General features: G+C 38.7%; 1 protein-coding gene across 2 annotated transcripts in view; it reads right to left on the bottom strand.

Annotated features, from left to right (window-relative positions):
- Positions 1–27395, bottom strand: part of RCAN2 (regulator of calcineurin 2) — an 84106-nt gene that overhangs the window by 27710 nt on the left and 29001 nt on the right. Inside the window, exon 1 of one of the 2 annotated variants that reach the window (XM_015621280.3) lies at positions 14883–15235. The exons of the other annotated variant lie outside the window; for it this stretch is intronic. Within the exon in view, the coding sequence (XP_015476766.1) occupies positions 14883–14969 (87 nt within the window). The 5' untranslated portion in view covers positions 14970–15235. Of the gene's footprint in view, positions 1–14882; positions 15236–27395 lie in introns of those variants that run through there. 2 annotated transcript variants of the gene reach the window in all.

Here is a 27395-nt window from a genome sequence, read left to right as displayed (position 1 = left end):
TAAACTGGAAAAATAAACAAGAACAAGCCATGAGACAGTTTAAACAAATAAAATGCTTGCATTGCCCGTTCCTGATTTACTGTTTTGCCTACAGTGATCAACATTTATAGCATTTCAGCTGTTCTCATCAGTCATGGGGAATGCTTTCTCCCTCTCCTCTCCTCTAACACTGCAAACTGCACAAATAGGACTAAAAATACAGTTTCAACTTGTCTGGATTTGGAAAGGACACTGACAATTTTGAAAGTGACTATGAAGAAAAAAAAAAAATCAAAAAAAAACCAAGTAGGAGAGCAGAATAGAATCTAATATCATGCAGCTCCATAAATATTATTTAACTGATGAAAAATGGTACAAGGGAGATTCCTGACCCACCAATGCACGTCCTGTCATCATCATCCTCTCTACTTCCTCTGCAGCCCACAGTCAGTGACCCCCCAGCCACAACCAGCAGCTCTGTGACTACACTCTAGCACTCTGCTTGTGCTGTTTGACTGTTCCTTGCTCTTCCCAGTCTGTCCCAACCATCTGTCATTCCCTGTCTTACACTTCATTTGCAAATTACTCGAGCAGGTCTGTTGTTTGTACATCTGAGCAGCTCCTAGGAGCTGCAGCCTCTGAGACTGGAGGCTCTTTGTACAATGAAGATAAACCAAGGATGGGAATACTTTTCCTCCAGTCAAGTGGCTGAGTGGAGTCTTTAGAAAATCTACATCAACTACAAGTAAATGGTGTTTCAGAATTAAAGGCATAAACAAAAGTATCAGAGATAAACATGTAAGGAAGTGGTAAAAAGAAAACTAAAAAAAATCATCACTGGGCTGGAAGAAAAGGAAATGTCCTGTTTACAAATGTGACAAATTGGGGGTATTGACATTACATTGATATATATCACATATGTCTTTGGATGAACCAAAAACAATGAGTGCAGGAGGTGAGGGAGGGGATTCTGGCCCTCTACTGCATCCAGCATTGGGGACCCCACTTCAGAAAGGACATGGACCTGATGGAGCAGGTCCAGAGGAGGCCACATGCTCAGAGGAATAGAGCACATCTCCTTCTGTAGCTTGTCAGTGAAGATCCATGTTCATCATCAATTCTTTATGCACATTTTCTTTTTAACATAATTTCCTCCTTGGAGTGCTTCCTTCACTAATTGTTTATAAGAGAACAATTGGATTTATTTGAACATCGGATAGAGACTTTCCCCACAACAGGAATTGTGCTAAAGTGTAAAGACATCAGTGTAAATATATGTACATACATATATAGATATATATGTATCTTCAGTTCAAAAAAAGGAATAACTACAGGTAGAAGTCTGTTCCTCCAGACTCCAAACAGCAGAACTTCCAGACTAGAATGTTCATTGCATTGAAAGAGTTATAAAAGACTATGAGCTTCTCATTCTCACACACACACTGATTTGGTGCCCTCAGAGGAGGGTCAAATGAGCTATAATCTGCTGGGTATAATTCCTCTTAATGCTGTTAGCAGTCTGAAAAGTTTAATTGTGAATTTGATTTTGCAGACCATGGCAGAAAATGGATGGAAAGCATCTGCATAAACAGAGATGATACACTCTTCTCTCCATGCTGATTCTAGATTGTCACTGGAACCCCCAGATCAGCACTGACCTACAAAAAACCTGAAGATGCTTTCCAGTTTTAATAAACTTCAGTGGAAAAAAAAAAAAAGCAGCTCAAAAAAAAAAAGCTCTTGAAATATTTTTACACTTGGAGAGGCTTTTTTCTTCCCCATCAGAGGTCGCAGTCTTTAGAGGATGCCAGGATCTCAAGCTGCACAGATGCTGAAATACCAAAGGAACACCACACAATGGTTTGCCTGTCTATTAAAAAAGATTTCAACAGCATATTATAATTTCCAGTATACACCACAATGCTTAATTAGGCTTTAGAACTTTATAGTGTTATAGAGCTCATGACATCAAGAATTTAGCACATATCAGAAAACTGGGCTTGTGCAGGCTAGGAAAGAGGATTTATGGGGACTTAGTAAGCAGATTCCAGCACCCAAAAAGGCTGAGATTACAGATACAGGTTCTGTACTGGGTACAGAAGGTCAGAAAAAGAAGCAGAGGTTTCAATCTGACTCAACAGCCATTAGTACCATCCCCTTCTAGACAGGACACAGGGAATTTCAGTCTTACAGTGATATAATTGTTTTATTAGGCAGATGGAAGGAACCCCAGGGTGAAAAAGCAAATTTTCTTGACCAAACTGCTCCCATGTCATTTTTCAACCAACTGGAAAATTTCCAGTTGGCACGATTTCTGTTTAGAAACAAGAATTAGAAAGTAGACTAATCCTATATTAGAGCTAAAACTAGCACTGCTCTTCATCAAAATCATTTTCATTTCCTGATGTGAAAAATACATCAGTAACAGCATGATATTAGAAAGATACTGGTCTGGGATTATGAAACTGAAGCTGCTGTCCACAAATGCAGGGCAATTGGTGAGAAGGAATAAGCCTTGTGACTGGCAAGCAGAGTGGTAACAAAGGAGATTTTTTTTTTTATGAACAAGTTTTAAACAAATAAGTAGGACACAAAAATAATCACTATTCCATAGTTTCTTGCCCTGTGGCACTGTTTCACACTGGCTCTGTGTTGCATTTGCCTTGTAAATGCCCTTATGCCAGTCTGGAACATTGGAGACAGATGTGTAGAACCAGAGAACGTCCAGAACTGGAAGAGACCCACAAGGATCATCCAAGTCCAACTCCTGGCCCTGAACAGGACACCCCAACAATCCCACCCTGTGTCTGAGAGTGTTTTCTAAACACTCCCTGAGCTCTGTCAGCCTTGGGGCTGTGACCATTACCATTACTCAGTGCCCAACCACCCTCTGGGGGAGCCCAACCTAAGCCTCCCATGACACAGTGCAGACTTAAGGAGTCTGGCTTTGAGGTCAAGGAGATTTTTTTGGTGCAGATAGATTTTAAATGACAGGAGGAGTGGGATGCCAAATCTGGTGGAAGCAGTCATTCAAAATAAAGGGAAGCCACCTGTTCACTGTGGAGGTTACATCTCCAGAGTTCAGAGGGTGTCCCAGAGCACTCAGTCTGATGCATGGAATGTGCCTGCGTGCAGCTGCACATTACTGCACTGGAGAAGCAGCACCAGTTGTAGCCCCAAGAACAGAATTTACACTTCTGAACTGAAATAGAGAACTGTGTATTTAATCAAGATGGGATGTTAATATTTAATTAAGAAGAGCAAATTATCAACTAAACGTGAACACATTCATGTGACCATATGTGAGCACATTCATGCTCAGCATAGTCCAGACTTTCTCCAAGGGATACTCAAACCAGAAACACAATAGAACTGGATTTGCTACACATAAACTTCAAATTTAATGGAAAACATTAGTGGGGAATAAATCAATGAGGGTACCCTTATATAAGCAAGTGGTCTCAACCGAAAGAGATCAGGTTTATATTGGGTATCAGAAAGAAATTCTTTCCTGTGAAGGTGGTGAGGCCCTGGCACAGGTTGCCCAGGGAAGCTGTGGCTGCCCCATCCCTAGGAGCGTTCAAGAGCAGGAAGAACAGGGCTTGGAGCAACCTGGGATAGTGGAAGGTGTCCCTGCCCATGGCAGGAGGTGGAACTGGATAATCTTTAAGGTCCCTTGCAATCCAAACCAGTCTGTGACTCTGTAATTTTATGATTCTAAAATAGAGTAGTTAAATAGGTACCAATCTGCAGCATTATCACCCACACCTCATTTTACACACATTCCCATTATACCATCATTTTACCAACTACTTATTTCCAAAGTAAATTCCCCTTATCCAAGACCTTTTCTTTATAGAATTATTACTGTCCTTTGCTCTGCTTCTATTTCACTATACCATACATTATCTATAAAACTGTATAATAGTTAAAGCTTAAGCAGGAATTTTACACTGAGCCAATGACATGAGAAAATATTCTGTACTGTTTTCTAGGATGCAGCATGCATAGAGTAAATTCTTGTTTCGTGACTGCTACTGTTTGCCAAGCTTCTTCCCCTATCGCAAAAAATATCACCACTTTGGGAGTTAGGATTGCAGGCAGCTTGCTTACATCACTACAGTTTTTCAACAGTGTCATTCTAATAAATTGTTACAAAGGTATTAAGCAGATAGCTAAATATCTTTATTCTTTATTTACTTATTAAAAAAAAAAAAATCAGGCAAAAAGGCATCAGCTCCTAAGCCTCTAAAATTGTAAGTACACCAATAATTTACTTCTGCCTAACATAAGCAGCATACTCATTTCTGCTATGGCCCAGCATTTGGCTTTGCTCCCAGCTGTCTTGATTAATAAGAATTTTTTTTAGCTCAACAACTCCCAGATTCTGGTTCAAGGACTGGCAGCCGCCTGCAGAATGCTGGCTGGTCACACAGCCCTACAGTTCCTCTCATGGAATCAGCTGTTTCTAAAGATAAAGGTACTACTTTTCACACATCAGTGGTTTTCTTCTCAGGCTCTGTAAACAAGGTAGCAACATGAAATTTCCTTTCTAGAAAAGAAAATGTGTATCTGAAAAGTCTAAAGAGTCTCACCAGAGCCAAACAGCACAGCTTCAACTGCAAACTTGGGCTAGAGCACCTCGCCTATAAAGGAAAGGCTGAGAGATTTTGGGGTTGTTCAGCCTGGAGAAGAGAAGGCTTTAGGAGTTCTGAGCTGTATGACAGCCTTGGGATACTTAAAGAGGATATTTAAGAAAGATGGAGACAGACTTTTACCAGGGCCAGACAAGGGGCAATGACCTTAAACTAAAGAGGGCAGGTTTAGATTGGACCTAAGGTAGAAATTCTTTCCTGGAAGTGTTCAAGGCCAGGTTGGATGGGGCTTGGAGCAATCTGGGATAGTGGAAGGTGTCCCTGCCCATGGCAGGGGATGGAACCAGATGATATTTGAGGATCCCTTCTAACCCATACCAAAACATTTGTTTTGATTACAGAAGTGTGGTACTGCTGCTAATTATCCACTACAATTCATTAGAATTCGAAAGATTTGCATCACACAACTGTTTAGTTATGTGAATGTCTCTATACAGCTGCAACTTTATTTCTTTTTGCACTAAACTTCATCCTGTTGTTTAACCAAGGGTTGTTTAGAATTTTGACCCTGCCATACTAGACCACTTTTGGAGATTTTTCCCTTTTGACTACTGTCATCATTCTCAACCTGCTTTCAGGAAGGAACATGTGAGCTCATCTACTTAAATGGCTTCACCATTTGAGAATGAACTGGTTCTGGTTTAGACATTCTGTAAACAACTATGCACCCACCTTATGGAAATTATATTTGGAGTGTAGATTACTTATGGAAATTACTTGAACAGTGTGAAAGCTTTAGTCAAAATATCTACACTCCACATCTTTTTTATCCCACTTATCCCATTGCTCTGTCAAACAAGGAAGGCACATTGATTTGACATGACTTGGTCTACACAGCCTATGCCTAATTACCTCCAAAGTACTTCCAAACTTATTTCCAAAATTTGAGTCAGATAAAAATACCTGTAATTGTCCAGGTCTTTCTCCTCTGCCCCTTTTAAACACATATGCTATTTTTTTAAACTCTCATCCTCAACAGTCTCTTTGTAACCTATGAATTCTTAAAGACAATTTCATATAGCAAAAAATTATTTCAGCTGCATCCTAAAGCATACTTAGGTAGATTTTAGCAGCTTCTATACACTTAAATATCTGTCTTACCCCTGCATTTTTTGCAGTTTTTCTTTGCTCTGGCCAGTACTAGGGTTGTTTTTTCTATTAATTTAGGTAATTATCTGCGTTATTATATAACATAAATGAAATCAGTCACACCATAACCCTTCCCACATTATGTATCTTGCTATGAATGGATTTACACATTGTTTTAATTTTTATCCATCACAAGACTTCCCTTGTTCTTATTTAAAACCTCTGATAATGGAAACTTATTTTGTGATTTTGCACACTTGATTTTCGCATTATATATAAATCCTTAAACTGCTCTAAAGCAAAAGGATATCTGATCTTGCCCTAACAGTCTCTCATTGTATGTCCCATCTGTCCTTTGCATCAGGATAGATAATCTCCATTATGCATTCAAAAGTGCCTCCTTAGCTGCTAATTCTCATGTTCTTCTTGGTCTCTCAGATAATCCTCTTAGGAGACACTTTTTACCAGCTCCATAAGGTCACTGAAAATGACTTTTCAAAAAAAATTATTCTCCTCTAACTTCAGACTTTATTTCAAAAGCTACTAACTTCAAAATAATTTTCACCAACAGCACTTGCCATTATTAATTTCTCCAACTGCTAAAAACAAAACTGAAAATCAAATAAAATTACCTATCTCCATTTGCTGAAAAAATTGCACCCAGAACAGGCTCATAATTTGATATATGTCTTACTGTATCACTGTTTGGATATTTCCAATAATTCAAAAATTACTTTTATTTGTTTCTAGTATCATCTACCAAACTGAACAAAAACAACATGGGAAAACACAAAATTCCTTCTTGCATTTCATGAGGATGAAGCAGAAAGGCAGAGGAGGCGGGAATAAAATGTACAAAAAGAGAATATATTTGATTTTTTTTTTGTAAGGTTTCCAAAATATTTTCTGTCCCACATGTGCATGCTTAGCTTAGTCTAGTCATGTTCAATCATTTAATTCCTTGTGAGATATTTAACAGCAAAAAGTTTTGAGGAAGGAGCTGAAAGAAGAGTGGCAGCAGCCCAAAGTACCTGTTCACAAAGGGATTTTGTTACCTGGAGGTGGGATGGAAGCCTGTGGAAGATGCTTTCAGTGAAGCAGAAAGCTATCAAGATAAATTTAACTAAGGTTTCAATGATGTTTAACACCTGCTTGATGAAAGCTTTGTCACAAAACCTCCTTTTTTTAGACTATCAATGGGTTTTTCCAGCATCTTGTACCATCTTCTGCCCTTAAACCATTCCACTACAGCACAAGAAGTCAAAGTCATCTGTTCTCACCTTGGTCTTCCATTATTACTGTTGCTTTCATGAGCTCTCCTTCCATGCCGTCCCCTGCTGCTGTCACCCCCCCAGACAGCAGTCCTGCCACCACCTGCCCCAGCCTCCACTGGAGGTTTCCCCGTCTCACCCTTTCCCAACAGAGGCACTTCATCAGAGTCACTTCCCTCCTCCCAATTCCCACGCTCCCCATCCTCATTTCCACCACATTTTGAATAACCAACTGATTTCCTCCTCCCCCAGCTCAGAGCAGTTCCACCTATGATCTGCCCCTTGTTTCTCCCAGAAAAAATATTCTTCCCTGAGGGAGAAAGGCCATTTCTGCTGGTAGGTTACTTTTGGTTTTGTTTTTGTATCAGCAGTAGGAAATAAAACAATAATCCTCCAAACAAAACAAAATATACACTACCCCATCCCCACCACAACCAACATTTGTTTTGTGGTTAAAACAAATTTCCCAGTATAGGTGTAATTATTCAGACAACTCAAAAGTTTTTATTCTTAGTGGTTTAGTTTTGATTTTCTCTAAGAAATGTGGAGAAGTAGCCAAAACTGAACAAACCTTGTCACTGGGCATGAGGATACATAGCAAAGGATGATGAAACTTGAGGATGGTAATGTTTGAGTAAAATTCGTACAAAAAACAAAACAATCATCTTCTTATCTCCTCCATAGATGTAATTTCTTTTATTGAGAGGATTAGCAGGATTTTTACCATTATTTGTTCATCTGCCTCACACCAGCACATCTGACCTACATGAATAAAAGGACAAGTGAGATCTCAGTAAAGTGGCTTCTCTCTGACTGTGCAGAAGTCCTGCTGCATGATTCAGCTCCCTGGAAGCCTCCACCTTTTAATGGCACATACATCCCTCACTGCAACAGATGAAGCAGAGAAATTCTGCAAGTGACAAATTGAGCTGCAGAAATTCCCCTGTACAGCTGCCTGGTGCTACTGCTCAGAGCTCAGCAGGTTCATTAGGTTTCTCAGCTCATGGACTATTATTTCAACAGGTGGAACTACCTGGTGCTGAAAACTGGAGGCTCTTCCATGCTTCTGATAAATATGAAGCCATTCTCTGAGATAAAGTCAGTCTTTCTGTCTGCCAGAAGCTAATGCGGATTCTGAAAAGCAGCAAGTTAATTAAAAACAAACAAAAAACACACCCCAACAAAAACAAACCACAAAAACCAACCAAAATCAGCTACTAACTCATCAAACTCCTTGGTCTCTGGAAAATGCCTAGAGCTCAACGACATTTGAGACTGAACATCTACAGAACATGATTAATAAAAACAAGAATTATTAATTACCCCAGACCTGCCTGTCAAATACAGTTTCCTTACCAGAGAACATACTTCCTGGTTCCTTAGTTTTCCATCTGCAAATGAGAACACTTGGAACTTTTTACCTATAACATCACTTTGAAGTTTTCCAGCAACTCCAGGTGTACAGAAGAGAAAATGCCATGGAGATGCTGCTGTCATCCAGCTCTACACAGACCCATCCAGCTGTTTTCCCACTCTGCAAGGACAGCTGGGATGTTTGCTCCATCACAACTGCTACAACCAAAGGCTTCTCCTTGATTTAGCACCAACAGAAATTCCATATGGAGACAATTAAAGGCATCACAAGGACACTGATGTTGTGAGAAGGCAGTCTGTGCTTCCAGGAATGGACACGGACAAAGCAGAAATCAACTGGAATCCAAGATGGAAAACACAGGCTGGAGCCAGAACTCGATGGCTGCACACACTTTTTAGAGGCATTGCCAACAAGGAAAAGAAAGGGGAGAAGTCTCCCCTGAGGGAAATTTTAATTCTGTTGGCCTTTAGAAGGAGAAGATGCTTATTGAAAATCATATTACTGGGGGAAATCTTTAGGAAAAGCTCATGCACACAATGCTGACACCACTATAAATATGTGCATGGAAAACACAGAGTGTTCCAGCAAGTGGCCACTGACTGGAGGATTTGCTTGGCCTGTTTCTGGCCCTTGGCAGCCTGTGTGTTAGTCAAGTGTTTGACAAACTGTGGTACAATTTCCTCAGTGCCTTTTTGCCAAGGAAGAATTCTCTGCTCAAGACTACACTGTCACGGTTGTTTGCACTCTAGCATATGATTAGGCAGCATCTTCCAAAGCAAACAGGCTGTTTAGCACTCAAATGATCAAAACTGAGTAGATTATTTAAGGTCTCTGGCAGAATCACCCCTAGAAAATCTTACAGGAAGACCTCTCCAACCACAAAGCATGTACATTAGTCTATAAGCTAAAAAAAAAATTACCATAAATAACTAAAAAATAACTAAAGATACATAAAAGATTGAGGAAAAAAAAGTACTATAGATTACTAAAAAACTACTAAAGATACACAGAAGGTTGGTGCAGACCTCTGCCTCAGAATCTGCAATGCTGCTCAGTATCAAATCTTAGTCATGCTAAGAGGTAGCAAACAGCATCAGTAAAATTTGAGACAGAAGAGGGCACATATACAGCACCTTCAGAGGAAAATGAGACTGGATTAGAACAGATCTGAAAATAATGTGTCCCTGATAAATTTTATTTTTTTTTTGAGAAGAAGAGAAAGAACTTGGGTACTTTATCCCTCTCTAGGTTCTTCTTAGAAATTTAATTTTATTATAAAAATTTGAATTTAAGTAATTATTTAATGAAAAACCAGTATCACACTTGTATCCATATTACAAGGATGTCAATCTATAGCTGCATGGATTAATTCCTCAAATCTGCTTAAGAAAATCACCATCTCTCCAGTGTTCCTCACATAGGCTGGGCCATTTGTCAGTAGAATTACAAGGTCCACCTTACCTTATTACTTGCCTTGGATTAATTCTGCACCTTCTACCACCACACTCTAACTGTTATTTATTTTCATTTGACAAATTACTCATTGTCTAGTTATACTTATGAAAGAGAAATGTGACTTCATGTGACTTCCAACAGAAAGAAGAATCAGAGAGAATACAAAGCCCTCTGAGTTGCTTTGCTGTTCCCTGTTAGCATTAAAAAGGTGAAGAAGGAGAAGCAGAAGTTTTGCCATATTCAGAGGTGTGTAAACACCTGCAGCTGCCACCAACCTCTGGTGAAACTGTAGCACCCCCTTCTTCTGAGGCAAGGGAAAAGCAACTACAAATAAGTGAAGATCAGTCTAATGAGCATATTATAACCTTTAGAAGACTTACCAGTCTATCATTTCTTTGGGAACTTCCCTAAAGAGTCCAGCTGCCTTCACAGAAGGGTGTTAGAAGGACAGAGGCAAAGCCCAACCTGTAACTGCCAGTGGGAACACCTCAGTGTGCAACAGCACTGGCTGCACAAGCGCCAGCTTTGCTGTCAAGAGTCTTTCTGTGCTGATCCTGAAGCCAAGAGCAGGGTCAGTGTCCTGGAAACAGCACTACAGCATTTGGTAAGCTCCTCTCCATTACTTGCTCAAGATGAACACAGACAGTAAGCAGAGATCAAAAGACATGCACTTCTATTTCTCTAGCAAAACTCTTGGGTCGTGCAGATTTCACAGACTCAACCTTATCTGCAATTAGAAAGAACCACCAACTACAGAAAATACCAAGAGAAGTTATAGAGCAAGCCTTTCTAGCCATCAGGGTATTTTTGGCAGTCATGCTGTTGTTTGGCTTCCTCCTTATAGCCCGTCTGTGAAGTCTTATGACTGTGCAACAGACTCTTCCCACGGATCGAGCTCACATGGCTGAGGAGAAGGATGTAAAGACAGAAACCCAGAAACTCTCCCAGCAAGTCATGCTTCCTGCCACTGGACAGCTGGCACCATCCAGAGGGGCAGAAACACTTCTCCCCCTTTCTCTAGTTTTCTTCACTTGACTCTGACCCTAGAGCACTTAAACTTTAAACCTCAGAACATCTTTGTGAATGAGCCACTTAGACAAGTGGAGAATTGGAGAGCAAAAACCACAAGCATCTAGTGTGCTTTTGCCCTTTAGACCTCAGAAGCTTAGACTGCTAAACCTCTCAAAGGCAGGATAGTGACTGAACCTCCAACCCATCCATCCCAAACAACTCTCATTAGCAGGGAGCATCTGAACTGAGTAATGAGTTTACAAATTGACAGAGAACCTGCTCCAATGAGGATTAATCCTCCAAAGCAACAGTCCAAACAGTGAAACTATTTCCATTTCCCTTTGCTGCCTGGCTTGTGTACACACTAGGTTTTTTTCCCTGTGTTAAGGTAACAGTCCCATCCACATTACATTACTGTCTTCAGAATGTGATCCATCTGGACCATTAGTATTTTTTATCTATTACAGCAGTGCCACGTTGCACCAATTCTACCTTGTTTCTGAGTGGAATGGTCTGTGTGAACAAAAATGAGGAGAGAATATGTAGAATTAATCATATAAAACCACATTCTTAGAGTAAGAAATAGAAGTTTAAATTCTCTTCCTGTTTTGGTTATGTCTGGAATTCCTCTATTAGAAATAAACAAGATATTCATTAACTAATTATTTATATAATAAAGATCATTACATGAAATTATCATCTAGAGGAACTGAAAGAATCTTAATTATCCAGGTAAACTTCAAAGAAGAACTGCACTTTGTGATTTCTCTGGATGCCTTCTCAACTCTTCTAGTTCCTGATCTACAGTCAGTAGCATGTTGATTAGCCTGACCCAGTTTTTGGATTAGAAAGTCAAAGCAGCATGTAATCAGAAGTGAAGGGCTTGTTGGATGAGTTAATGGGTGCCAAACCCATGGTGCCAGTGCTGGTGGCCAGCTGCCACAGCCAAGGTACCCATACAAGCCTCTGTACATTGAAAGGCTGAACAGCTCCAAATGCAGCAACTAAAAAGCTTTGCCTTCAGTACTAAATAACTGCTCCCCTGTTCCAAGGGCCAAATGGAAACAGAGTGTTTCCAAGCCTGACTGCCAGATGCTAAGGGCATACTGCCTACAAAATAAGGTCTCCAGAGGTGGAAAAGCAGCAATAAGCTGGAGAGCTCCCCTGCTCCAAGTCCTATGCCCAAAGCCAGCTTTGTGTAAGAATGCCCCAGCTCTGAGGGACTGATGATCCTGAGAAGTGGCAACTTCCAGGAATCCCCATTGCCACCTGCTGTGAGAACTGCTGCTCCAGAACCTCAACACACCAAGATCTGCTACTGCAGTCCTGGCAGGCTCCTCACACCCTCAACCTGCAGCTGCGGCCAACACATGCTGCAAAGTGCAGAGCAACGGCTCCATGTTGGCCAGCATCCTTCTCCCAAACCTCATGGGAGAACAAAGGCTCAGTAACATCAGCATCCCTCTCCCAAACCTCATGGGAGAACAATGGCTCAGTAACATCAGCATCCTTCTCCCAAACCACGTGTCAGTTCTAAACCTAAACTGAAACAAAAGTGAGATATGCTGTAAACATATCCTAAACCCTGAACACAACCCTTGCTGACATCAGAGAACTATTCTACAGGACAAACAGCTCATCTTAGTGAATCTCACCAACCACCACGTATTCTAAGATCTTCAATATCTGTTCTACCACTGAGGGAACATTCTTTTCACACAAGGGAGAAGGTTCCCTGCAATAAAACCTTCTATCAGAGAAGGGACAGTAGCCTGGACTTCAGTTGTCAATGCTATCTGTGCCTTCAGGATGACTCACAAAAGGGTTGGGCAGAGGGATACTCACAGAGTAGGTGAAGAAGACAGGAATTCTGCACTTGCTTTTGCCCTTCAACTTCCACATCCATCTCTTCTCAGAAACAGCCTCCTTCCTTTTTAACCCTAGACTTGTTTCCCATCCTATCAAAGTCAACATAAACTTTTCTTTGCTCTGACCATATTGTCACCAAAAAACCTGACTTTGAAATGAGCCCTTTGGCATACAAAAAATAAAGCCCTAATGTTTTTTTCCCTGCAATTCTCCTGGAAGTGAGCAAAGAGCAGTAGGTATCTCCAGCTTTAAATTATTAGCAGCAGTGAAACTTTCACAGAGAGGATGCCCACACTGCAGGCTGCTGCACTGGGAGCTCGAGAATGAGCACAGAGCTGGCCACAGCCTCCACAACAGAGTTTGGGGAAAGGCCAGTGGAAAGGAGCCTGCAGTGAGCTGTGGGTCACAGAGCACACACTGCTCACACCCTCTAAGTCAGGCAACTTCAAAGTAGACTTTGCATTTCTAAGCTGCAGTGCAGTCTGCAGTGCAGTCCCCACTGTAAATATACCCAAAGTCTTTGCAATCAACATTTTAATTCAAACATAAGAGAGGAAAAAAGCAAAACAGGGCAGCTTTAACCAAAGCAAAAAAGATACAGAAAGTCCAAGTAACACAAAAGGGTTACAATTCCTGTAATGTCTCTGTAACTCTTTTGTTCTCTTATCTCATATTCCTGGCCCACACTTTATAGATGTTGCAGCTTAAATCAGGCTAATCTAAGTCTTACCTAAGTCAATGGAATGCTTTCTGCTGAATTATGTTAGTCAAAATTTTGCTTTTGCATTGCTATTGACATATGAGTAGCATGAGGATACAAGAAGCTCACTAATTTCTTGCATGGTCTTACATCAAACATGGACCAGACACCAAAAGACCAAGGTACAAGATCATATCAATGCAGGTGTAAATCCTACATGTTAAAAGAAAATAACTCTCAATGAGAAGAGAAGAGAGCAGATAAACATTTTACTACTTCAAAATAATACAAGAAACATGTCCCAATGCAGGCAAGACTCCTCACCTGAATCATTCCTATGAATTACTCACTTTTTCATCTCTAAATTCACTGTTAACTGTTAGGAAAAAAGCTTCTTAAATTAAGAAGCTCTTGGTGCCAACACAAAAGCATCTGTATAAAGTATAAATGATCTCAAGGAGCAACAAACTAACAGGGAAATAAAAATCATCAGAACCTCTTGCAAAACAAAGTAGTTTTATTTCCAGTAGCTTCAATGTTTGACGCAGAACCAAACAGAACAGAGGTTCAAAATTTGACCTCCAATTTGTAAATCCTTCTTACCCTGTTCCAGTCTTTCAATACTAAGAACCATCAGATTAGAAACTAATTTTGTCTGTACCTTTGTCCTTTATAAACTGCTGAATATCACTCTATTACATCTATGAGCTCCTTCAGCTGATCTGTGAAAAGCATACTTAGAATTCCTCTTTCAAACTTAATTTGCAGTGATTTTCTTGCATTAATATGAGAATAAATGAAAAAATTAATTTATTTCAACAGTAAGCAATTACACACAATGACTTTTCTACAGCAGTTGTCTAATTAAGAGACTATGAGCCCTGCATATCAAGCCTTAGGTTTAAGCATTGTTTTTCAGGTAGGCATATGATACGCAAGATGCATAACTTTTTGTGTTCTGTTACACTGCAGATGCACAAAGATACTTACTATAAACTTTCAACCCTTCAGAAAAAATTTATGCTTGCATATTTGATTTGAATGTGAAGAAAAGAAACAGCTACTGTTCAACTAAGTAAAGATATCTGAAGGTTATCACCATCAATAAATAACATTTATGGTAAGGCTGATCTAAAAAGTGACATTGGACTAAAAATAACTTGACAAAATTAACACAATGAAAGATTTTTTATGAATATGAAAAATGCATATGCACAGATGTCAGTTATATAACCCATTTCTTATATCATTAAAGAGTAAACACTAGGCTATTCTTTCAGCTTATCAAAACACAGTAAAAAGCAGGCACATTTCCTTTCCCATATTTCTCTCCCCTAAATAACAGGTTTTTTTAACTGCGTGTCTTTTACCACCGCAGCAGAATCTCATCTGCCCTCTTATTTTCAATTGCTACATTCAAATGCCTATTGCTCCCAAAGGCTTTTCTGAAAAGCAACAAAAGGATTGCAGGCGCATACCTTAACCTCTTGGCTGGCAAAAACCTCCACATCAACCCCACAGGCAACCAGAGTGGAAACATCACAGTCCATGCTACGGGCTGGCATCCCCCGCCTTTGAACACAGAGTTAGGCAAGCTCAGAGTCACAAACGATGGAAAAAAACAACAAAACAATGAAAAAAAAAATCTTCAGTACTGCAATTGAACAGTCCAAGATTCAGTTTCAGCGCTGGCAATGCCTGCAAGCCTCCAACACGAGCTCTGTGCACTTAAAGTGAGTTGCTGGTTGCCTGTCCCCCGTACACCCACCAACTGAGCAGGCACAGCATAGTAACAGCGCTATTCCATCTCTCATGGCAATGACATCACCACAAAGACTGACATAAGCTAAATCTATTTTTTCAACCCTTTTATCTCTAGGCAGCACAGTGGATCAAATTGAACATGATTATGTGCTAAATCTGAACTCGGACTAAATCAATTCAAGCAGCGTTCACTGTCAACTGAGTCATAGCTGTTGTTTCAGCTGAGTGCTTATGGTGGCAAAAAAAAAGAAAAGCGATCGCCTGACACTGAAAGCTCCACTCTGAGTGTAAAGTAACCCACCATTTAAAGCCACTCAGCTCAAGGTAACATTTGTTACTTTATTATACTTTAAAATCTACAGCAGAGCACTAATAAAAAACCCCTCAAATCAACAAAATCTCAGCACTCTGCTTTTAATAGTTCTAAGTCCTGTTTTTTAATAAAGCACACTCTATAACCCCACACATGGGATTAGAGAACATCTCGTCCTGTCATCAGCAGTGATCAACACACTGCAAATTCGATGCCAGTGCTTTGCATCCACGTTGCACTGTGACTCATCCCCAGGAAGATCAGAGGCATGTCTGTGTGTGATTTGGAAGTCAATACCCCTTCAAAGAACAGAACATGAAAATTTCCTTGAAATTAGGACTTCACACTAGGCAACCTTTACACCATCCATCCTAAGGGTTAACCCCTCACAAATACAACCGTGTTCAACAAAAGAAACAAGCAGAAGTGAAGATGCTTTACACCTGCTGACTCAGTGATGTGATCTATTTATTCTTTGCAAGATTTGTAATTTTTTTTTATGATAGAAATAAAATATCTACATGTCTGGGACTTCCAAAGCAATCTTCATTCCAGACTGGCACCCATTATTTTTCCTCTACCGTTTCATTTCTGTGATCCATAAATTACTATTAATTGTTATAAGTTTAAAATTGGCATTTATGGATAGATCAGATTAATAAGAAGCATTAAATATTTAACTACTGGTATGAACCTAGGAGCATCTCATGGCTCAGTGTAAAAGACTGGTCTGCTTACCTCCACTCACAGATAAACTCCTAATTTTACTAACATTAGGTTTAGGAGGAAATTCTTTACTGTGAGAGGGCCATGACATTAGATGCTGAGACAGATAAGCCAATCTCTCTTACCAAAGAATTTTTTTCCAAGTTCTATTAAATAATTTTTCCACTTTTCAATGTGCATTTTTAGCAACCTTCCCAGCAGTAATCACAAACTAAGATCCATAGCCAGGACAAAAACATATCCCAGCACTAAATATTTTACAAACCCACACTATACAGAGCAACAGACATGGATAGGGCAGCAGAAGGCAGAAAATGACTCAATATTGTTTGTCATGATCATCAATTGCTTTGTGCACTGGTCACTTAATCACTGTCAAGATTTTTCATAAACCACAGGAAACCACTTTTTAGAAAGAATTGGAAGTTAATATTTTTGTAAGTGTTTACAGGACCTTTCATTCATATATTTGAATATAATATGTACATGGTAACAGAGAAAAAAAGCCATAAAGGCCTGATTGAAGTTGTAGGCAGACAGCAATGGAAAAATCATGGCATCAGAAAAGGGAGAAGCCATTAAGTGCTATCAAAGAGCTGGAAGGATACACTGAAAGCAAAGATGAGTTGTATGTCTGAGTCTTATGAAAGTTTTAACAGTGATGGACCATCAGGATGAAAACAAAACAGGCATTTGGAAAAGGATATGATCAAGAATCAGATCATGATGGTCTCTAAGGTCCATAAAGGCATCCAGAGTCAGAGTGATTCCTGGCCTGAGTGTGGTCTCACAGGAGTGATGGAAAATAAGATCTTACATTATAGAGCTACACAGGATAGTTTTGGAATGATTTTTTTCCTTTTTCTTCTTTAAAAACTGTCACCTATCAATTTCAATAGCTTTAATCTTATGAAAACTGGCACCTGATGTGCAAAATGACCTGTTCCACTTCATGATTATTCCTGTACTTCCACTGTTCATCTCCTTTCAAAAGAAAATCACTGCAACATTTCCACTCCATCTGACTAAGGAAACCTTACTGAGACCTGTTATTTTCATTTCTTGCTTCTTCTTGCTTATTCCAAAGTATAACTTAATTTTTCCCCTTAAAAAACCACTCTAGCTCACTAGAGTATTTTAGGGAGCTCTTCACAAAGATAACCTAGTCAATTTTGCCTCCTGAAAACAAAGATTACCTAACAGAAGAACTCTACAAAGCTTTTGAGTACTCCAACTAGTATCTTTCAATATATGTCACATTTTATTTGTTACTGCACACTTCTCATTTGAAATCAAGACATATTCCTATGTGAATGTTTTTTTTTCAGGGCACTCCACAATTCTTTATAGTCTCACCTAATGTTAATGAAAAATTTATTATTGAATGCTTTACAATTGGTTAATACTGACTTACTTCTCTAATTCAGAAGACTTGCTGTTCACCCAAATTTAAAGAAAAAGTATTTAAATTTCTTTCAAAATATTTGTCTCTAGATGGTCTTGCTAAATTCAGTTCACCAAGCTCCCAAGAAAAAAATAAGCCATGTTTCATGCATATTTTAAAGTATCATATTCAATAAATAGAAATTGATACAGATAGACCTGGACTTCAGCATTGTACTGATACTCATTCAGTAGGTTCTCCAGATCACAAACTGGTACCAGTATGTAACTCTACTGACATCCCTCACCCATTTTATATGGAGTTTAAGGCCATGACCATAAATTCTGAGAACAGAAAGTGGAGAGTTTTGAGCAGTTACTCAGAAGTGTCTTAATTTGTTTCAATGTTTCCCCATAGTAACAGCTGTGCATGGAATTCAAGGGGCACAACTTGCTATGGGTGAATGTCTCAGGGGCTGAATTTAGGAGCAGTTGAGGTTCATTTGTAAAATCAGGCTGAGTATGAAAATACCGAGTTTTCACAGTTACATGCACAGGCATCAGACAAGTTCTAGAACTCAGAGCAATATTCCAGGTTATTGTTCCTTCACAAGCACCACAGTAACCCCAGAGCATCACGAGACTGATGATTAAGACTTGATGATCAGGTCTTGTATTTTCATCAACTTCTATATTTTCATTTCCTCATCCAGAAGGAAAATGAAAGCCATGTCATTCCAGCCAGGAATCTTGCTTTCTCAATCTGTACAGCTCCTAGGACAACACAGCCTTTACTCCTGTGTGTGGAGTTGTTTTTCTTCTGTAGTTCCAGCTGTGTCTCAGCTTAACACATATAAGCAACACCACAGATTTAAGACTTGCAAGCTCAACTCTCAAGTCATTAAAACAACTGCTGCAAAATCTTGACCCTTCTTTTGCAAGCAAACTGATTTAGACTTAGGGAAACTTCAGTGGCTCTGGACCTCACAGTAACAACCACATGGTAACCAAGACCAGCAGCTAGATTCAGAGCCTGACTTTCTTCCTCTCTGGATGAAGCTTGTGCTTGCTATCACTGGTACTAGAGGGGTTCTTTCTGTAGAAGCTCTGCTTGCAGGTGCAAACCTTACTAAGTCAATGAACAAATCCAGAAAAATAAAAACGAGGCCTCCATCAATGACCCTTTGAGAGCTGAGTGGATCACTGGGAATGGATTCACATTATGGCTGACTGAAGTGCTTTTAATGATGTGCATCTCTATTGATCTCATTCAGCCTACTGCACAAGTAAACAGCATTTAAACCATGCTCCTACATGTCAGTAGGAACATACATTTACAAATATAATCTCATTTTTAATGGAATTATAAATATAAGTACTTTCAAGGCCTCATAAAAATTTAGAAATTTAAGAGACAGCCCTGGAAAAAATAATCCAGAAAAATAAGACAGTTCTTCCAATTTCTTTGTCTGCAGCAGAAGAAAAGAAAGGCCAACCACAAACATTCTTGAGGAGCAAAGTTAACTCCTTTGGTAACGAGTTAAAAGGTGTTTCACAAGGACATAAAGAAAATAGAACACTGAAGACTGGGCAGGGTTCAGCTCACCCATAGCAAGAAAATATTTTTTTTCCTGGTGACAGTGAGCACTGGCTTGTGCTAAGGTCAACAGCCCCCAAAAGAATGGAAGCACCAGTCAAGTCCAGCCAGAGGAACACACCACAAACAGAATGGCCATCAAACTGCTTGGAAATATATATTTTAAATAGAACATTTAACTATCATTTGCAGTAAATAAGGAACAGTGAACTATCCAAAAACTACAAACCCATTGATTTTCCCATGATGAGTCTGACCCCTCTAAAGTTTCTACAAATCCCAAACTAGCATCAATTGTGACAAAAAAAAGGACTTCAATTCACCCCTTCTCATAATTAATAATCATTCCTATGAAGATTTTTAAAGACACAGAATTCTGACCAGACAAGAAAAGTTTCATTTAACTTAGAATAATCCTAAATCAATAAGTTCCTCATAAATGTAGCAACTTTTAATCTTAGAAAATGCGTTGGCTGGCTTTGCTTTTAGGAAAGGTAGCTTTGCTGTATTTTAAGTAATATTTTGCTTTTCTGTAGGCAATAACTTTCTGTTAGTCATGCTTCTAGCTTTTGGAATCTGAGGGTATCCAAGAAAATAAAACAAGTCATCAGCATTATGAAGGATTTCTCCCTCCTTAATAAAGGTAATACCAAACAACTCAAAGGCCTGCACATGATGGGAGAATACTTCAGTGACTGCATAAACAACTGTGTCAGTCAGGCAGCATCACTCTGCTGTCTCATTTAGCTACACACAAGCTGCAACTGTGAGTCAGAGCTGCTCAATTATTTTAACGTGGCTGTACCATTCATAGTCCTTCGCTTCCAAGTAAATTCAGGGAGGTGTGAGGGGGTGGAAATCTGTGCGTGTGTCTTCTGTCAACTCAGAATGGTTACAAATCCTTTTCTGTGCCAGATCCACACAGGAAAACAACTGTTATGGTCCCAAAATGCAAACCCCTCTCTCTGGCAAAATGAACTGCTGCAGTTCAGTAGTCAGGACATCCTCGATTCGTCTGGTGAACCCATGACCACCTACAGAATATACAACACACACATGAATCCTTGGCAACAGAAGAAAATCATAACCCTGCAGTGTAAGCTGAATTTCTTTGCAGCCTAGCTACACAGGATCATTGATAAATTGCATAGGTTTCAAATTAAGAGAACTAAACATAGATCCCCACATGCTGGGATACACATTGCCAGTATAAGCAACAGATTTGGGAATTAATTTCATGGCTCCAGCATGGATAGCTAAGGCAATGGGAGTTGCCTAAGGACATCCAAGACACACATACAGGCTTGACAGACATGATCAAGGACCTCTGGAAGATTCCTCTCCTCTGAACCAACAGCCAGAGGCCCCAAGAGGTTCTTTAAGATATTTAAATTAGCACTTATTATTTGGGCAACTGCTCCATACACTCCCTGTTCAATGCACTCCATGGCCTATTAGAGTGGGATTTTACTGATGAATCACTTGCTGTGTAGTTTAGGATGGGCTGAATGTCTCTCCAGCCTCTGACTGCTAATAGATTTCCAGCAACTACAACAGAAACATAAACATCTAGCACATATGTATAAACTGATGCTGTAATTTATGTGCTAATCTTAAACTGAATACTACACATAAAGTTATCACTGTGACTCAATTTCTCCAACAGCAAAATAGGAATGCTGATAGCTGCTCTGTCAATGCATTCAATATTGATGAGCACATGTAAACCAGATTTTTATGCTGTCTTTAATTTTATAAAAGTGATAATGGCTGAAGACTACAAAACAGGTGAAGTCCTTACATATGTTTATTCTTGCAGTACTTGAAAACAGAATTAAAACCAGGTCCTATAAGGATTCTGTACAAGATTCACACACACAGAGGATGCCAGGCCAGAGCTCTGACAGCTGCAGGAAACTTAAATCCCAAGCACTCTCTCAGTTCCCAGTGGGAAGACGGAGGTACTCAGGGGCTGTCACAGGAATAAGACACTAAAGAAATGGATTCAATTCTTCACAAGAACTACCTTTGTGACCTTGGGTGAAGAGCATGCAGGAACACACACTCAGAGTGGCCCAGAGCTTTGTATTTTATTTAGATTTTAAGTGTAAGCTGGGCAGTACAAGGACTCTCCATTACTATTTGTTATTTAACAGATGATGCCAGTTGGAATAAGTCTGTAATGCTCCCGCCTAAAACTGTGATTTGCAGTTATCCACGAGCTCTGTTAACAGCTTCAAAATGTATTTTTAAATCATTTCCATTTACTCGTCTCAGACTAGCAAGGGTATTTAACATGCCTGTATGTTTTCCTTGTCATTTCAGACGCTTCATCACAGCAAAATGCCCTTGAAAGAAGAGCCTGGAATACAAATGCTCACTGCTGTGAGAGAGACCAACCTTATCTCTCAACTGCAGCTCTGCACAGGACATGCAGGTGAGAGATTTAATGGCTGTGCTGAGAGAAAACAGCATTTACTGCCAAGCCAGCAAAAGCAGCCCAGTTCAAAGGGAAAAAAAAAAGAAAAAAAAAAAGGGAGAGAAAAAAGTCCACTGTCAAACAGCATGCAGTCAGACAGCAAAAAAATGAAGCAATGAATAATAGATTTCTTACATAATTGCTATTTTATCCTGGTATTATAGGGTGGGATTTATTTTGCTGCAAGAGTTTAAAACAAATAGTCTCTTCTGTTAATCCCCAGATAAAACTGCAGACAAAAAAAGGTGTTGATACTTCAAATTTGCCATATAGAAATATTACTTCTTGTCTTCATTACAGATGACACTGTTGTCTATTCTGTTAAATCCTCTGCTATTATTTTTTATTTACGTTAGAAAGATAGAGATTAGATACAATGAGACCTATAAGTCATATGTAAAGATTCCAATGGCTCTAAAGTGAAATAATACTGGTAAGAAAGGGTTTTTTCCCCCTAGAGCATGAATGTGATGACCAGAAAAAAAAAAAAAAAAAAAAAAAAAGGAAGAAATCTGAGTAATTCAGATTTCAGATATCAGTGCACTTGTATTTATAAAATGGATTTATCCTAGTTTCTCCTTACAAGACTGATTTCATGATTTCACAAACAGAATAGAGACCACAATGGGCCATTTAAGAGCCTGTTTATTTGAAGACAGATCAGATTTACATTCCCCCTTTTCCTAAATCCCAAACTTTTTTCTTTTTCCTAACTAGAATTCAAGAAACAGTCTTCCATTGACCCAGCCCAGGAAAGGACCAGAAACAGTTCCACTCCTATGTTTTGAACTCTCCATTTATTCAGTATCTCCATATTTCTTATGAAGTATGATACAGCTCTAAAGAGAAATCAACAAAAATAAAATAATGAAAAAATTGAAGCAGAATTAGCTCCTATACAGGCATTTCATGTATGAGGTATCAGTATGGTTTCAGGTGAATATTTAAAACACTTCCAAACCATTAAGTTATTCTATATGTTGGCCCACTTTCTAATAAAAGAGCTTGACACTGCATTGTCAGTATTAAATTGACAGTAATTAAATAGCAAATACATTAAAGTACAAGTGAGTGACAGAAAATTGATCTTATTTCAAAGCAGCTGATCTATATTTAAACAGTCAGCTTCCTTCTGAAATATGGAGCTTCAAACAATGAACCCAAATGCATAATACTCCCCAAACCAAGGCATCTTCCAGTAGTAAAACATTTCCACACAAAAATTCCAACTCATTCTACTTTTGATAGGAAAGTAGAAAAGGAAAAAAGGTTTAGGAAAGCCAAAGGCAGAAGGGGAGAACCCAAATATTGTGTCCAACCTACAGGAAGTCCAGCTGTTACTTTACAATAGGTTTTACTTTTTGTTTAGTTGTTTGGGTTTGGGGTTTTTTTGTTTGTTTGTTTGTTTTACTTTAAGTAATTCAGTTTTAATCAGAAGCCCATGTCAAAACTGGAGAAACCAGAAATAGCTCTTTCTATGAAGTTATGTGACACTTCTTGTTTTCTTGAAAACAGGACTTTCTCATCCTCTACTTTTTTATTCTTTTATAGCTTCTTATAATCTTCTGGTTGCTTCCCACCTTCACAAACCCAGCTTATGAACTTGTTTAGGTTTTGCAACATACTGGTTCATTTTTTGTAGATTTCACATTAAGTGGTTACACACATTTGGGAACTAGAACTGATTCCTAAACCACACCTGCAGTTACTCCAGGTAACTAAGTCTGCCAGGAAGATTCTGAACTTAGTTTTGAGACCCAGTAGCATGCAACAGTCCACATATGTGCTAGTATTGCTGGCCACATTTATGATCTTTTAGTTGCCTCCACTCTCAGCCACGCTTTAACAATCAAATATACTTTCTAGAGCCTAAAGGACCTGCTGAATTTTTTTTTCCCTTCAAAAACTGTATTAAAAGATTCCAATTGCAAAGGTCAAAAAAATATGTAATCACTTTATCTCAGAAATTGTAAAGTAAAACTTTCATGAAGTCATAACTTCAGTCCCACAGCAACAGCCTCTGACTTGTGCATGTCCAGACACACAGATGCAGACCCGATAATCTGGTGTGAGTTGTTCCCTGCAGCCCCATCCAACCATCACTTTGTCCAAGATAGATTTAAACAACCAAAAGAAGGGAGTCTTTAACAAAAGCAGTGGTTAAAATTCTGTTAGTACACGATGACTTTACCTGCTACTCAGTTCTGCATTCCTAATCATGACCACTTGTGCCCCAGTTAATTTCACCCTGAGTTTTGCTCACAACCTTATCACAGCTGCCTTCACCTCATCACCAAGCAATGCATATTTAGTTATGTTTGTATTTCTTCACAACTAAGCTCATCAAATTATCTGTTAATACTTATTGGTGATTTAACTTTAATTTTCTAATTACTTTTGCAATCTATTAACATGATTTCACAGTAATATTCTATTCTGGTTACATGAATCAATTCACAGAAGTTATGGATACAACTCCAATTAAAAGCTTATCACATAGCTATAGACCACTTAATTTCCTCTTTAGTCACTTAAATTAGAACAATGCAAATAATCTATGAATGGAGAGTGCTGGCGGTGGAGCACTCAAAAATTTCAACAGTCTTTAATCCAAAAGACTAATTTTTTATACAGTGCACAGTATCTCAGTTAAGGGGGAAAAAGTGTCTGACTAAAAACCTCCAGTCCTCTCTACCTTGTGTCCTTTGATGTAAGGTGTTCCATACCAATATTTACCATGAAATATTAATTTCTTTCAATGCTTTCTTTTTCCTTGCAGCCACCAGAGCTTACTGTAGAAAGATGATTGTTTCCTCACTGTTGAAAATACAAAAAATATTTAAGTATTAATCTGCAATTTATTATGAATTTTTAAAGTCGGATCTATGCATTTTAGTCATAAATGAGATTTTACAGTCAGAACTTCATATTTGTCCTTCAACTTGAGATGGACAGGTCCTACTTCGGTTCACTTGACATCCCACCAACTATGTTACAATTTCCTCAGGCCACACAGCTAAATTTAGGCTCAGAAATTACAACACATAGCAAGAGGCACCTTGGCTGTAGCACCTGCTCTCTCAAAGGATCACTTGGAACTGCTCTGTTTCATTCCACAGCCCTGGTTTCATTGACTTGAATAAGAAGAAATTCATGCTCCAAAATGTGTGTAACACAGTAAGGTTACAACTCTTTTAAAAAGCACTTAAAAGAGTGCTAAAGAGAGTTCTAACATTGGATGATATCCAGTGATAGCAACCCCTTCTCATGGCAAGAATAAACCCTGCAGCTGATGCAGTAATTTAGACTAGGAATGAATCTCAGTGTGCCTCAAGCATGTTTGTTTTTCTTTGACACATGGAGGCAACTAAAGACAGTCATGGACCAAGAAACATTCCTTGAAGATAAGAAATGCAGCTTGAACAAAGAATAGTGTCTTATCTTTTGGAGAGAGCAACTGAGAGTTACTATTTCCTGTTCTGTCAATGTCCTTGTAAATCTTAAAATCTGATGGCAATGCCAGGTTGCCATTTACAAAGTATTTTACATACGCCAACAAGACAGCCAAATTTCTGAAGGGACATGGACCAGGCCATATACAGTGATATGATTTTAAAAACAACCAATTTCCCAATAAAACAATTCCTGTATCAAGTTACAGATTGTCTCAGGGCAGTCTGCTATATATTAGACCTTATTAAGAGAAGCCCATTGAAGCCTTCAAGGCATCACATTCACTGTAGTGATGGACAGAATATATAAAATTTGCACATAAAAAGCCCCTTGCTAAGCACCAGCAGACTCCCATCAGTCTGCCAAGGCTACAAGCCAAGGAAGCGCGGTGGTCACGGACCAGGGGCACTGTGAAGCCACAGGGGCTTAAACTGAGCCCACCCTGGCAGCAACACAAAGCCAGGGACTGAAACCACACTCACTGATAAAGACACATATTCCATCCCTAAAGACAGCCCCAGCTTGCTGCCTTGTTTCTGTAAAGGCACAAAGGAAAGGTGGATGACAGACAGACAGCTTTCTATATAAACATCCACTTACAGGTAGAGTTAGCTACAAAGCCGTAAAATAAATGTTCAAAAGCTACTAAATGTCACTGGATCATAGGAGGGACCTTTAAAGGTCATCTCATCCAACCCCCCTGCAATGAGCAATCTGTCAAATCTGACCTTGGCTATTTTCAGGGATGGGGCATTTTGAAAGCACAAAGATTACCAAAGCTTTTATGGAAGACAGAGTAGTTACCAAGTACAAAATTGTGCCATGAAGAATCTTCAAGGCACTGCTAGGATTTTTTAAAATATCAATTTAAGTCTAGAGATTAATATTTAAATTTTAATGGCCCACATCTTTGACTTTTCCTCTAATGCCTTTGAGCCATTCCCCAGTTACAACTGCTGTATTTCAATTTGCTAATTAAATTAATCCGTTTATCAAGATAAACACAAAATAATTATTTTTGCTGGATTATTTACTACCATTCAAAGTATACTTTTTCTGAAGTAAAATATTTATGCAAGCTTAATGCTCAAAACCAACAGCATTTCCTCTGCCCCTAAAATGTAGGCAGAATTACAGGTTAAGAACTATTTTAGAAGTACTTCTAGAGGAAAAGGTGATGAAAGGACTATTTTTTCAAAGTAAAATTTTAAAAGGCAAAAAAATAACCCCGAGGTATTTTTTCTATTCTTTAAAAGTCATTATTCTCAAACAGTGATTGTATAATCCACAGGGCAGCTGCATGCTGCAAGCAACAGAATATTTTTTTAAATATGCAATAATTTTCTGTCCAGAATTCTTTATATGTAATAATCATGGAGAATTCAGCTGTGCAGATTTTGCTTTGTCTGACAAATACTGTCAAACATTTGTCAAAGAATACTTCTTTGTATCAAGTATTACTTCCTTTGGTGAATGGGAAGCCAGAGTCACTGGTATTTACAACATGAATTTGTTAAGTAACAGAACACTGCAGAACTTACATAAATAAAATTGACCTGAAGTCCGTGCAGTTTTATATTCAAAGGAAAGAACAAACAGATCCCAGACAGAGATTTCAGTCTTCAAAATTGCAGATAACAGAGAAGCAAACCCAAGCTTCTTTCTTTCCACTATCTCAGACCTCCATTTATCAATGTACAGAATCTGCTGCAATCTGGAAAGCCACTCAAAGTGGCTGAACTAGAAAAAGAGACTCTTGTATTCTCTCTATATCCTTTTTTAGCAGAATAAAGTTTTCTAACCATTTAACCTTGTCTCTTAAATTACTCTTGAGATTTCATTATTTACGTACTTTCTTGATTTAGTGTATTGTTTCCAAATGTTAATAAAAAAATCTGAAAATTTCACACAAATCAAAAGCAAGGTATTAGGACATCTTTAAATTTCATCATCTGGGGTTGTTTCACTAACTCATAGAAGTCCATGACTAGACAAACATAAATACAGCTTTCTTAAATACAGGCAGAAATGTGGTAGGCAAACACAAGCCTGTGCAAATTCAACAGATGTTTGAAAGATGTTTGAAAGAGATCACTGCAATCCATACTCCTGAATGTTAAAATAAAGCAGCGATAGTTTACAGTTGGACTCTTTTTGAAGAGAATCTTTAATAGATTTTTGTCTAGTATGGTTTATTTCAAATAAATGAATGGTGGATCACATATAATAAATAATTTCAAAGAGAATATTGCTAATGCAGAGAAGGCAAGATTGGT

Source organism: Parus major, chromosome 3, assembly GCF_001522545.3.
Source record: "Parus major isolate Abel chromosome 3, Parus_major1.1, whole genome shotgun sequence".
In the NCBI taxonomy this organism is placed as follows: Eukaryota; Metazoa; Chordata; class Aves; order Passeriformes; family Paridae; genus Parus; species Parus major.
This window is presented reverse-complemented; position numbering and strand designations above follow the sequence as displayed.